This window comes from Sphaerodactylus townsendi, linkage group LG08, assembly GCF_021028975.2.
Source record: "Sphaerodactylus townsendi isolate TG3544 linkage group LG08, MPM_Stown_v2.3, whole genome shotgun sequence".
Lineage (NCBI taxonomy): Eukaryota > Metazoa > Chordata > Lepidosauria > Squamata > Sphaerodactylidae > Sphaerodactylus > Sphaerodactylus townsendi.
The window spans coordinates 66,124,377-66,135,857 of NC_059432.1; the positions used below are offsets into that span (position 1 = coordinate 66,124,377).

Sequence of the window (11,481 nt, forward strand, 5' to 3'; positions counted from 1 at the left end):
CAAGTATATACATGGACTCCTTTTTGGCAGCTGTCATTGTGAGCTGGAGCGACCCCTGTTGCTACACACTGCAAAGAGACTCCCCCATACCTTTGTAAATGTTCCCAGTCCTCCAGTCACAGATTTAGGGCTTTGTACCTTGGAGTGACTCCCAATTGGACAAAGAGGTGGCATGGTTGCAAAGAGTGAATCCTCTTGCTAGGATAAATAGGCAAGTAAAAAAACTAAGTTAAAATACAGTGGTTCCCTGTTTTTTAAAACAAGACAAAAAATGTAAAGATGCTTTGCAAAATGGTCTTGCAAAGTGGAATGTCACACACTTGCATTAATTATTCTATTTGACATAATACATTTTCAGTGTAATTCTAAGAAGAATTATATCCTTTTAAACCATTCACTTCAATGGATGTAACCCTGCTTAGGACTGCACCATTAATTGCTTTTATTTTCAGTTAGGTGACAGATCAAAATGGTAGAATTTAAGTTAATTATTTTTTTTGTTAGTTGAATAACTAGTAGAGACCAATAGAGACAGGCACATTGATTTTAAAGATATGTTTTCCTATGTAACTGCTTTCTTTGTCCTACTCAGAACTTACAGAAGAAGTATCTAAAGAGGCCGATTCAGCTAGAAATCCATCAGTCAGTGAATTACCATAATCATCTGGAACAACCCGGCTCTGTGTCTGACTAGGAAGTAAATGAACTGCTCCTAGCACTTTGCTACTGAGGATGTTTCCAAACATCACCACAGCAATCCGTTTCTCCCCTTACTTAAATATTATTCTGGTAGCTATGAAATTGTCAAGTGCTACATGTTTGCTTGCTTTGAATACTTCTCTAGCATTATAAAAATGATACATCTTCTGAAAAAGATTTTACTGCTAACTAGAAATTGAGTCAAAAGCTCAGCCTTCTGGAGCGGAACGTTTCTCACATACTCTGACTACTAAAATTTGCATTCTCCACCACAGTCCTCATTTAAAGGATGTATCTAAACTGATTTTCTCAGGTTTGAAGACTGCACGTTGAAAGATGTACTGGGACAGGAGAGCACACTATATTTAATTCTGTGGTACTTTTAAAAAAGAGAGCTGCTGGTCTTTGTTTCCCTCCAAGGGGGAGAAGGGCTTTCAAAAACTTCCTTGCTGAAAGATGGCAAGACTGAACTGCTTTTCGCCAGCAGGGGAATACAGCAGGCCCACAGAGAGTGTCCTTTAGTGGGGAAATAGTTGAAGAGAAAAGAGTTAAAAAGCTTCTTCCCTCAAAAAGGCAGCCCTGCTAGTTGCATTTGCAAAACAATTCTTTTAAAAAATGATTTCAGAACTCAACATAGTATAGTTCTGATCAATCCTTTTCACATACAGAAATGAAAACACATTTTATTGAGCTCAATGAGAATTAATGATGAGTGATTACATGATTGTGCTGCAGATTATGTTGTGACCCGCCCTGAGCCCTATGGGGATAGGGCGGGATATAAATTTAATAAAATAAATTAAATTAAATATATACCTGGGCTCTTATAAAAACATGAGGGCTCTTTTGAAAACATGAAGCTCTCAGAAACCTGTGGCTTTTGGTGGGAGAATCCTGAGGATACACCATAGGCAAAACTCAGTGGAAACCTCTGGATATGGCTCTGAGAGAGATCAGAGTGCTTAACACCAATAAGGCTGAACAAAACTCTACAAATGCAATACTGCAGGAGCACATGCTGTTGAATTGTGACAAAAACAGCATAGAATACATTGCATACTGTCCATAGGAAGGTTTTCAAAGGAATAGGAAAAAGCCAAACAAATGACTGTCACCTTGACAGTGGAGGTTGCAGAACTGCTGCCATGGTTCTTTGAGATCGGAGACCCAGTTCCATGAGAGGCTTGAGACACACTGGTAGCTTTACTTGCAGGGCTACCTATGCAATGGAGAGTACAACAGCCATCAGCACAAACATGTTCAGCCACTATCTGTGCTACCTGTAATTTACTTCAGTCATTGACATGTTACAGGATGTGCAATGGAACAGCACAGTCCTCACTCAGGGTCAATATTTATTTATTTATTTATTAATTATTTAGACTTTTATACTGCCCCATCCCCGAGGGGCTCCGGGAGGTGTGGATGGGGGACTACAATTTGGATGGGGGACTACCAAGGAATGCCCTGCAGAGGAAGGTAGTGGCAAACCACCTCTGCTTCTCATTTGCCTTGAAAACCCCTTGCCAGAGTTGCCATAAATTGGTTGTGATCTGACAAGATACACGCATTTTGACATATTAGAGCTCCTAGAAAGGAAATGCAATTTTTTTTGCTAGAGAGATGGTGGAACATAACAGTAGCTGCTAGAGGCATAGCTGGGCCAAACTGCGCCCAGTGCACAGTCTATATTTTCTGTCCCCCCATGCCCCCTCGCAGCGCCCCCCCCTTCCCACACTTACTTTAGTTCCTTTCCTTTTCATAGAACTTTTTCAGGCTGAAAAAAAGGCCTATTCACAGTTCAGGCTTAAAAACGGCCTGATGGGAACTATACTTCCCAGGAGACCTTGTGAACTCCAAGGTCTCCTGGGAACTGTAGCTCCTCAGGCTGTTTTTAGCCTGTACTGTGGACAGGAAACACTTTTTTTCAGCCCTGAAGGGTCTATGAAAAGGAAAGGAAGAACTAAGGTCAAATGAATAATGGGAATGAGGAAAAGATGAGAACACCATGGGGGGTGGGGGAAGGGCCTGGGGGCAATCTTCTGCACGCCCAGGCATGTGCCTGGTGCACAGCGCCCCCCTGCCCCCATGTAGCTCTGCAACTGGTAGCTGTTATGCTGTATGTTCCCAGAAAAGATATTTGATATAGATGTAGACTTCCAGCAAGAGGGTACTCTTAATTTTGTCCTATATACCAGTGACAAGAAGTGATGCTAATTTGCTATTCTGGAATGTTTCACTGTTGAGACGCCCAGAAGCAGAATGCATTTCTTGCACGGGTAGATCCTCTGTGTGATGCCATCCCCACTCCCTCCCCCCCTCCCCCCCTCCCCGCCGTCTTTCTTCATAATGACACTGACCTAGTCCTTGGGTGGAAAATGTTACCCACCATCAGGCAGAAGTGTATGGAGGGGAAATGGCGCTCAGGGGCAACACCTCCTCTGAGCATTCCTTTGCACTTGGGAATGGGGGTCGGGGGGCCTTGGACTGAGCCCCCCGCCTCCATGCAGGCCAACTGCTGCCGTCCCCAGGGCCTGGGGCGGGCAAAAGCCAGCCTGCACGGAGGCTGGAGGGGCGGGGCTCAGTGGCAGCGGGCAGCCCAGGTGGCCGCCACGACCACCCATTGCTGAGCCCTGCCCTGTCTCCCTGCAGGGTAGGCAAGGTAGGGAGACAGGGCAGGGCTCAGCAATGGGTGGTCGTGCGCGGCTGCGGTGCAGGCTGTTTTGTTATGTAGGAGGGCACCCCTCCCACATGACCGAAAGGTGTGCACCCGGGGACATGGGTGACCCTATGTCCCTATAGGCCACACACTTCTGCCACCAGGCTCATTCTCACTTCATGCTTTGATGAACAGGACTAGGTAGGGAAACATAAATGATCAGAATGAAAAAAACTTATTTGAGGAACTAACTACCTTTACTGGAAAATGCTGCATTTGAACTGACTACAAGTAATAGGAAAGCTCTGCCTGTGGCAATTACTTCTCCTTTTAATGGCTCATTTAGTCACAAATAAAAAAAAACTTTATGCAATCACAAAACATACATGCAAGCAAAAAAGATAAGCACAGTTCTCTTGGCCACATGTTATTTGGACCCTTTGGATATAAAGCTGGCAGACAATATGATTTGAAGATCTACAGGGGAGAGATCTCAGGGAAAAATAAGAAAATGCTTGTTCTACTGGCCTCTAATAATGACAATCAACACAAGGATGAAGGAAACACATTTTTTGGTCTGGTTGGGGAAGGGGCAGTTTGGTCTCCTGGTTCCACATCACTGAGGTTACATGCTGTAAAATTCTAGAAAGGAAGCCAGGATAGCCAGCTGCTGCCCAAATAAATAGGGGTGCTTTAGCACTTTAAATGCTGACACACTTTATTCTAGTGTAAGGGTTTGAGTATAAAGTTATGAATAAAAAAACCCTTAAAGAAAAGTTAAAGTGACTTGAAATACAGGAAGTACAGGGTGGGATGTAATGATGCAAATTCAGATGTAATGACAAAAGAACATTCACGCACACACAAGGTATAGAGATCCCATAAATATATACTTGTGCTGGTGGCCACTGCTCCAATTGGTTGACCAGGCTTATCCACAATAACATAAGGATTGTTAACCACAGGGGTGGCAGTCCCTTGCTTCATATGCACTGGAGTAGAGGTTGGAGTACGAGGTAGAGGAGAAGGACTTGGAGTTGATATTGGAGAACCTAAATAAAATAGAAATTCCCCTATTATGCATTAGATGTCAGGCTCAATGTCAGGCTCTCGAACGTGTAAATAACAAAGACCGTAGGAAAGTCCTAAAGCAGTTTATTTCTACAACGCGTAGAGTAACAAAGAAAGCTGAATTTAAGCTCTCCCGCTTAGATCCAGAGATTAGATCCTTCAATCCCTCCCCCTTTGATCCATGCCAAATGTGCTTCACAAAGTGTATAACATTTGCACTACAGAGCTTCAAGGACCCTGGGAATGTTCGCACCTTCCCACAGGAGGGTTGGCGCCAGGGAATTGCCAGGGAGGGGAGAGGGAAACAGGAAAGCATTTACAGGAAACATTTGCAATTCTTACACAGCAAGACATCTGGGCACTGACAGGCTTGGACCTGACATCAGATACCTAATTATGTATTAGATACATAAAGGACGGCAATTTTCAGAATAATTAGTTACAGTTCAAAGACAGAGCTGAGTCTCCTGACTTTAAGGGCAGAAGCAGACTTATGGAATCCAAACAACTGCCATGTTTCCCCCAGAAACTGGCACCAATAGAAGTAGTCACAGCACCAAAAGGGGTTACATTTTTTCTCACATAGTTCATTCAGCAAGCCATGAATGACCTTTACACACATTAGACTTCTTTTAAAACAAATCTTGTCTATTGTCTATTCCCATTAGATACAGCTCTGTGATAAGATAAATCACCACTGATATCCAGATACATGGTTGTGGGGCAGTGTGATTTTAGGGACTATTTCAATGTGATGCTCCTGGGAACGTTGGCGATCTCTGGTATGTAACTTTTCAACCAAAGTAAACAAAGATGGAAAGAACTGTACTTCAAGACAAGGCCAACAAGTTTACTCTCACCTTCCTTTCTGATATAATTAGATGCATAAATTGAGCAATACCTGATACAATCTTGCAGCTCATCGTGATTGGCTGGAAAGACTTGCCAGGTGATTCCGCAGGGCTTGGAATTTGGCCTTGAGGCACTATTTTGCAACTAGCTGCAATTGGCTGAAAAGCTGAGTTGCCATGGGAACCAAAAGTAACTTTCTGGGTTGCCAGTTTTGTGGGAGTCCGTTCTAAGGATGACGGCAAGGAGTAAAAAGTCGTACGTCTTTCAGCTTCAGCACTAAACCCTGGTAGATTACATTAAAAAGAGTTGCTAAGTTTCTAGAAACAGGCAAATCGAGAATTTCACTGAAGAGTTAGAAATATTTGGCATCCTCCTACTTCTTTTCTTCAAACAGAGAATGTATTCCATAAAACACTTGCTGTCCTTCCAAAGTCATTAAATCCATCATTTAGATATGTTCCCAAACAACTTCCAGTAACAAAAGTTATTAAGAGTTATGGAAAACTGTCCACGGTGTAATTGCCTTAGGGTCTGTGCATATAGCTACACTCATCATGCATGTTTTTACCTTTTTCAACCGAAGTCGCTGCAACGGATTCATGCATTTGTTTTATGGGTGAAGATGCCTTAACTGGAGCTGGCATATTTAGTGGCAAGTGTAGCAAGGTAGGGGCATCAGAAAGATCAGAATCTGAAGACTGGGAGAACCGATACTCTTCTCGAAGGGAATGCCGATGCAACTCAACATCCACTACCTTTCAACAAGACAAAGGAAAACCACAGTGACGTGATTCACACTAATACATAAGGCAGTGAAGATCCAAACCAGTTGCTTTTTATTACGCATCTTGTTACTACAGACAAGAGTTTCCCAGCTCTTGCATCTGCGTGAACATATTAAGCATGTTCAGGCTAGTGCTCCATCTAGCTCAATTCTTATAAATTCTGATCCTATATGGCTTTCTTCCTTTGACTGAAGATGACTGAGAGTGAGCTGGGAACATTTTGTATGCATAGCACAGGGGTCTGCAACCTGTGGCTCCGGAGCCGCATGCGGGTCTTTCAGCCTTATACTGTGGCTCCGCATGGCCTGGAGGTTGGAGGGCAGCGTGGGCGTGTCTCTCCAGTCCTCCAGAGCAGTGCTGGAAGGAAAGGTGAGTGGAGGGGTCAAACCGGAGGCGGCTTCGTGCGTGAGGGCGCCACTTTTCGAGTCCCCTCCACTCACCTCTCCTTCCAGCCCTGATCTGAAGGCCTGGAGAGACATGCCCACGCTGCCCTTTGACCACTGGAGGTTGAAGAGTACCGTGGTGAGTCCCTCCAGAGCAGCCGCCACCCACCCTGCCATCCTGGCAGCCACCATTCCCCTCTGCCCCACGGAGCAGGAGGCTGCCTGCTCCATCAGGCAGAGGGTGTGTGGAGAAATTGGTCACATCACTAAAATTTCTCCAATCTGTAGCTCTTTCAGCTAAAAGTCATGCGCAGCTGAAAACTATGTTCTTTCTGAAAAGGACCCTAATCTTAGTAATTACAACTGTTAGCAATTATGACTGTTGGCCAAGCTGACTCAGCAAATTACCATGAGAACGTTATTGGTCTGTTCATACCACCTGACGGGTAGTTTGTGTAGAACAGGTGTAGGGAACCTGCAGCTCTCCAGATGTTCAGGAATTACAATTCCCATCAGCCTCTGTCAGCATGGCCAATTGGCCATGCTGGTAGGGGCTGATGGGAATTGTAGTTCCTGAACATCTGGAGAGCCGCAGGTTCCCTACCCCTGGTGTAGAACTACCTTTCAAAGCTCTCATTAGAATCTATCTATCTTTTTCTCTTCCTTTGTTTTCACTGCTGTTACTCTGTTTTGATATACTGTCTGTTATCTGAAGTATTTTCAACTTATTAATTGTTGCAAGTTAGTCTTACCTATAATATTTATCGTTATTCTCTGCTTGCATTAGCTGTAAGGAAAGCTACGCTACCGAATGTTTTAAACTGTTATAATTATATCTTGCATCTGTTTTAAACTGTTATAATTATATCTTGCATTGTGTTTCTGCATTCATGCGTGCACTTTTACAAAATCCTAACCCACGTTTCTTTGTTAAGAGAAGGCAGTAAGCTTGTCTTTCTCTTTACAGGGGGTTTCCCTGTCCAGCACCGCTGCCTCCTGCAGCGTGACAGGCGGTGGCACCGGACAGCCGCCATCCCTCCTCTGCTCCACGGAGGTGGCTGCCTGCTCCGTAGAGCAGAGGGGGTTTCCCTGCCCGGTGCCTCCACCTCCCAGTACTGGAAGGAAATGTGAGTGGAGGGGCCGAACTGGAGGCGGACCCATGTGGAGCCACCTCTCCGGCTCGGTAGATCTTCAGGGCTGTGGAAAACGGGTCCAAATGGCTCTTCGGGTGGTAAAGGCTGCCGACTCCTGGCATAGCATGTGGTCTACCACTTGTATTTTTGGCAACTGTGCTGATGGTTAAAATCACCCCAGTACTGCACCTCACAGCTCTCAGGCCATCACCCACATGGGTAGCAGCACATACAAAGCATCCTTTAGTCAAAGCTCATTGGCTGGCAGAAGTAAGGATTTTATCCTGACCTTCAGTTCCTCTCACAACCTGCCATTTTTGCCTCAATTTGAATATCATAATTTTAGGATTCTGATACAGTTAATGCACTTGGAATCATGACAGCAGAATTCTCCAACTTGCACACAGCATACTTGGAAGAACACTGAAAAAATATTCTCTCCACACAACCAATTTACACGAGGTATTCTCAGAATTTTCATCAGGGTCATGTGCCCCTTTCTATTCAACTCACTTACTCCCTACTCAGCAAAATGAGTTCAAATCCCCAAGCATCTATCTGCCTCCTGTAAGAAATCAGGACAATTTCACACTATATCTATGTGGCAAGCATGTATATCACCATGTTACTGACTGCTGCCCAACTTGACATGTAAAGCCAGTTTAAGTGTATAACAGGAAAGCAGCACATAAATTTTAAACACTTTCAGCACAACACTGGCAACATTTTTGCAAGGAAGAATTAGAAATTTCATTTTACAGTTATACACATACATAAAAGGACTAAATGAAAGGTTTTTTTAATCCTACCGTTTCAGCTCCCAGTGTTTGTAGACCAGTATAGGTCCTATCCAACTGTATAAAACAATGAAGTAAAGCAAAATGTAATTGAATTTGCTACAAACATTAGGAAATACAGACACATGTTATTTAACAGTGGAATGTAAAACTAATTCCTCAGTTTTTGACTGTGCATGCAAAAATTGTAAGAATCACACAAAAGCTACCTTCCTATTTTGTGTAATTCTAAATATTAGGGTACTTCTTCTACAAAGTGTCACTGTTTTGTGTGTTCTTAATGAAAAATACAAAATGGCTAAACTACAATAATAATTTTAAACATACTCTGAGGCTAAGCAAAAGCTAGGTTGATAAGACAGGGTCAGGTCACCAACTTGCACGTGAGCTGAATGCATTCCTAGGACGACCCTTCATATTCTTATAACATGACCAGCTTTTCTATATTCTGAATATATAGATTTCTGCTTACTGTGTATTAAACAGCTTCTATTTTATTCTGAGGAAATTTGCGAGAAGAACAGTGCAATCTTATGTGAAAGCCCATAAGCTTCCTCATGTACATTATTTATTTATTTATATATCAAATTTATAAACCGCCCACCCCCCGAAGGGCTCTGGGCGGTGTACACTGGGCCAAACATACAATGGCCAAAACAACATACACCAAATAAAATAGATGTGCTGGATCAATTTTACAAAAGGGAGCATGGGTTCTGCACAGAAGGAGACCCGACAATCAAGGATTTGGACCCAGACTAAATTTCCAAGGGCACAAGGAGTTCTGCCCATGAAGCACAATTTTCCTCCTTTCTCACTCCTGTGGAAGTCCAAAATCTCCCCTCAATCCTGTGCCTGGGAGTCCCTCTTCCTCAGGAACAGGATGGCAGGGAACTTTTGGCTACTGAAGAAGGGGAAAGCAAGAAAACTGCTCACTGTGGTTCTTGCACCAGCAGAAATGGAAGTCTACTAACTTATGACTTGGGCAAGTAAAGAATGCGGCTTAATTATTTGTGAATTGTCGCTGTGGCCAAGTTACCTTTAGATGGTGTATGATATCAATCCTTTTGTTCCGGATGTCCTTGAAGTGGATCTGAACCCTCACAGGAAACTCACCCCAGCCCCGCCTTGTAAGGTGGAAAGGAGGCTCTCTAGGAACAAAATAATTGCATATGCTTTCATTAGCCTCCAAAACAAGTTTTCTATTACACAGGACACAGTAGAAAATTAATAATTAATTCCCATGCAAAGAATTTCTGACTGAGGATGGGGGAGGGGTGAAGAAAAAGCCATCCAGTCAGGTGGAGCAGCACAGGTGATATTAAAATACTAACAAAGGTTGAAACAATGCCAGAGAGCCTAAAAGCATTCTTTAGTGTTAAATACATTTTGCTAAAACTTTTCAAACTTCGCTACCTTTGCAGTCTAAGTGATTATTTGATTCTAAAAAGGATTTGTACCACAGTTCCAAATTACTGAACTACAAACCTGAAACACTATGTAGCTGGGATATACTACAAATCAGTAAACTGCACATCACACACAAATGCCTATAATGAAGTCCTGGCAGCTGTTTTTTTTTAAAATCTAAGAAAAGCATTGTCCTACCTGTGGTATGTACTTTCTAACCTAAGCTTCCTCCTGGTGCAAGTTAACCGGTCCTTCTTGGCTAAAATTATAGCTCACGGAGATGATGTTCTAATTCCTTTCTTAGGGATGTTTGTGAAATTGCTAATAAAACCATGGCCTGTATTTTCAGCCCAATAATCTCCTTGTTCACCTTTGCAATGTCCTCCTCCAGAAACAATTATTCTTTCTCATGCTGCTGTGCAAAACTAATATGCAACGGCAGGCATCTCCAAACGCCTCATTCAAGGAAAAAGTCAGTGAGGAGGTATAGCAAAGAAATTACAGGAAGAAGGCAAGCTTCCAAGAACCCGTCATTCAAACTAGGAAAAACTGCAAGCATCAGTGAGAGCTCAGTTACCTGACTTCAACAAGATCATTAGGTTTATAGCTGGGATGAAGGAAGAACCAGACTTTCTTAACAAAATGATTGATGCTGGGCTCTCTTCGGGACCCACGTACATATACCATCCATTTATGGGTGGACTGGTCATTCTCCTCTCTTTTATCAGGAGGAATATACCTAGTAAGAAAAAAGCCACCACCAAAATCAATTCAATTTTTTTTGCAACAGACAATAAAATAACAACCACAAACCCTGATGCTAAAGCATGTTTTTAAAATCACCTTGTTCTTATTTCCCACTTTAAAATCCTTCCCTCCAGATAAAATTTTTAAAGACATTTTAACATTGTTCCAAGAATCTCATTAATTACTGAACAAAATTTCTTTATTTTCCCAGTCACTCCTTTTTATCTCTATTTTTCCCAGGGATTTAATACCTAATCATAATGAGAAAGGAAATTAATACTTCACATTGTAGGGATCAATTCGTTGGTTTAATGGTCTTCCTCGAACCCTTCTCAGTACCTTTTACAACAGTGATGCCAGAGTTTGTTAAATATTTTAAACACACCTAATCATATTTTAGTATGAAAGTAATGCTATAATAAGATGTTTAATGTTTCAAACATTTTCTTGTCCGTCCAGTTTTGAACAGTCAGAGTTTAGTTAAAGATTACATTGAGTATCATAGTGTAAAAGTTGGAAGTGAGGTACATATTTGCTCCTGTCACAAAAACAGATTATCGTAAATTGGTCTTCTCACAGGTTTTCAAGGATGATCAATGAGTTTTAAATAAGGCTGCTGCCACACGTTACAGAACTGCCATATCAGCAGTTCAGATTGTTCTTGTCCCCTTCTTCCGAGCCACCTGGCTTCCATTTTCTCCCATCTTCTGCAATTTGGTGGCCTATGCTGCTTCCAGAACACATCCAAAGGGCTAAATTAGGGAGAATTTGGACATTAAAATCCAAATTGGGATAGGTAGAACTAGTTTTCAATAGAAGAGGAAAGTCCATTTACCATATATACTCGAGTATAAGCCGAGTTTTTCAGCCCTGTTTTAAGGCTGAAAAATGCTCCCTTGGCTTATACACGAGTCACTGCTTACCAGACGGATCTTCAGGCCTCTG

The 11,481-nt window shown here is 42.5% G+C and overlaps 1 protein-coding gene across 1 annotated transcript in view; it reads right to left on the bottom strand.

The window, feature by feature from the left end:
• The window catches only part of YEATS2 (YEATS domain containing 2), a gene marked incomplete at its 5' end in the record, with an annotated part of 36,853 nt that extends 26,299 nt beyond the window's left edge, over positions 1-10,554 (bottom strand). Inside the window, 8 exons of the mRNA XM_048506902.1 lie at positions 91-198; positions 1,815-1,918; positions 4,252-4,410; positions 5,331-5,564; positions 5,850-6,036; positions 8,392-8,436; positions 9,419-9,530; positions 10,367-10,554. Coding sequence (XP_048362859.1) covers positions 91-198; positions 1,815-1,918; positions 4,252-4,410; positions 5,331-5,564; positions 5,850-6,036; positions 8,392-8,436; positions 9,419-9,530; positions 10,367-10,554 — 1,137 coding nt within the window. The remainder of the gene's footprint in view (positions 1-90; positions 199-1,814; positions 1,919-4,251; positions 4,411-5,330; positions 5,565-5,849; positions 6,037-8,391; positions 8,437-9,418; positions 9,531-10,366) is intronic.
• Positions 10,555-11,481: the final 927 nt, after the last annotated feature.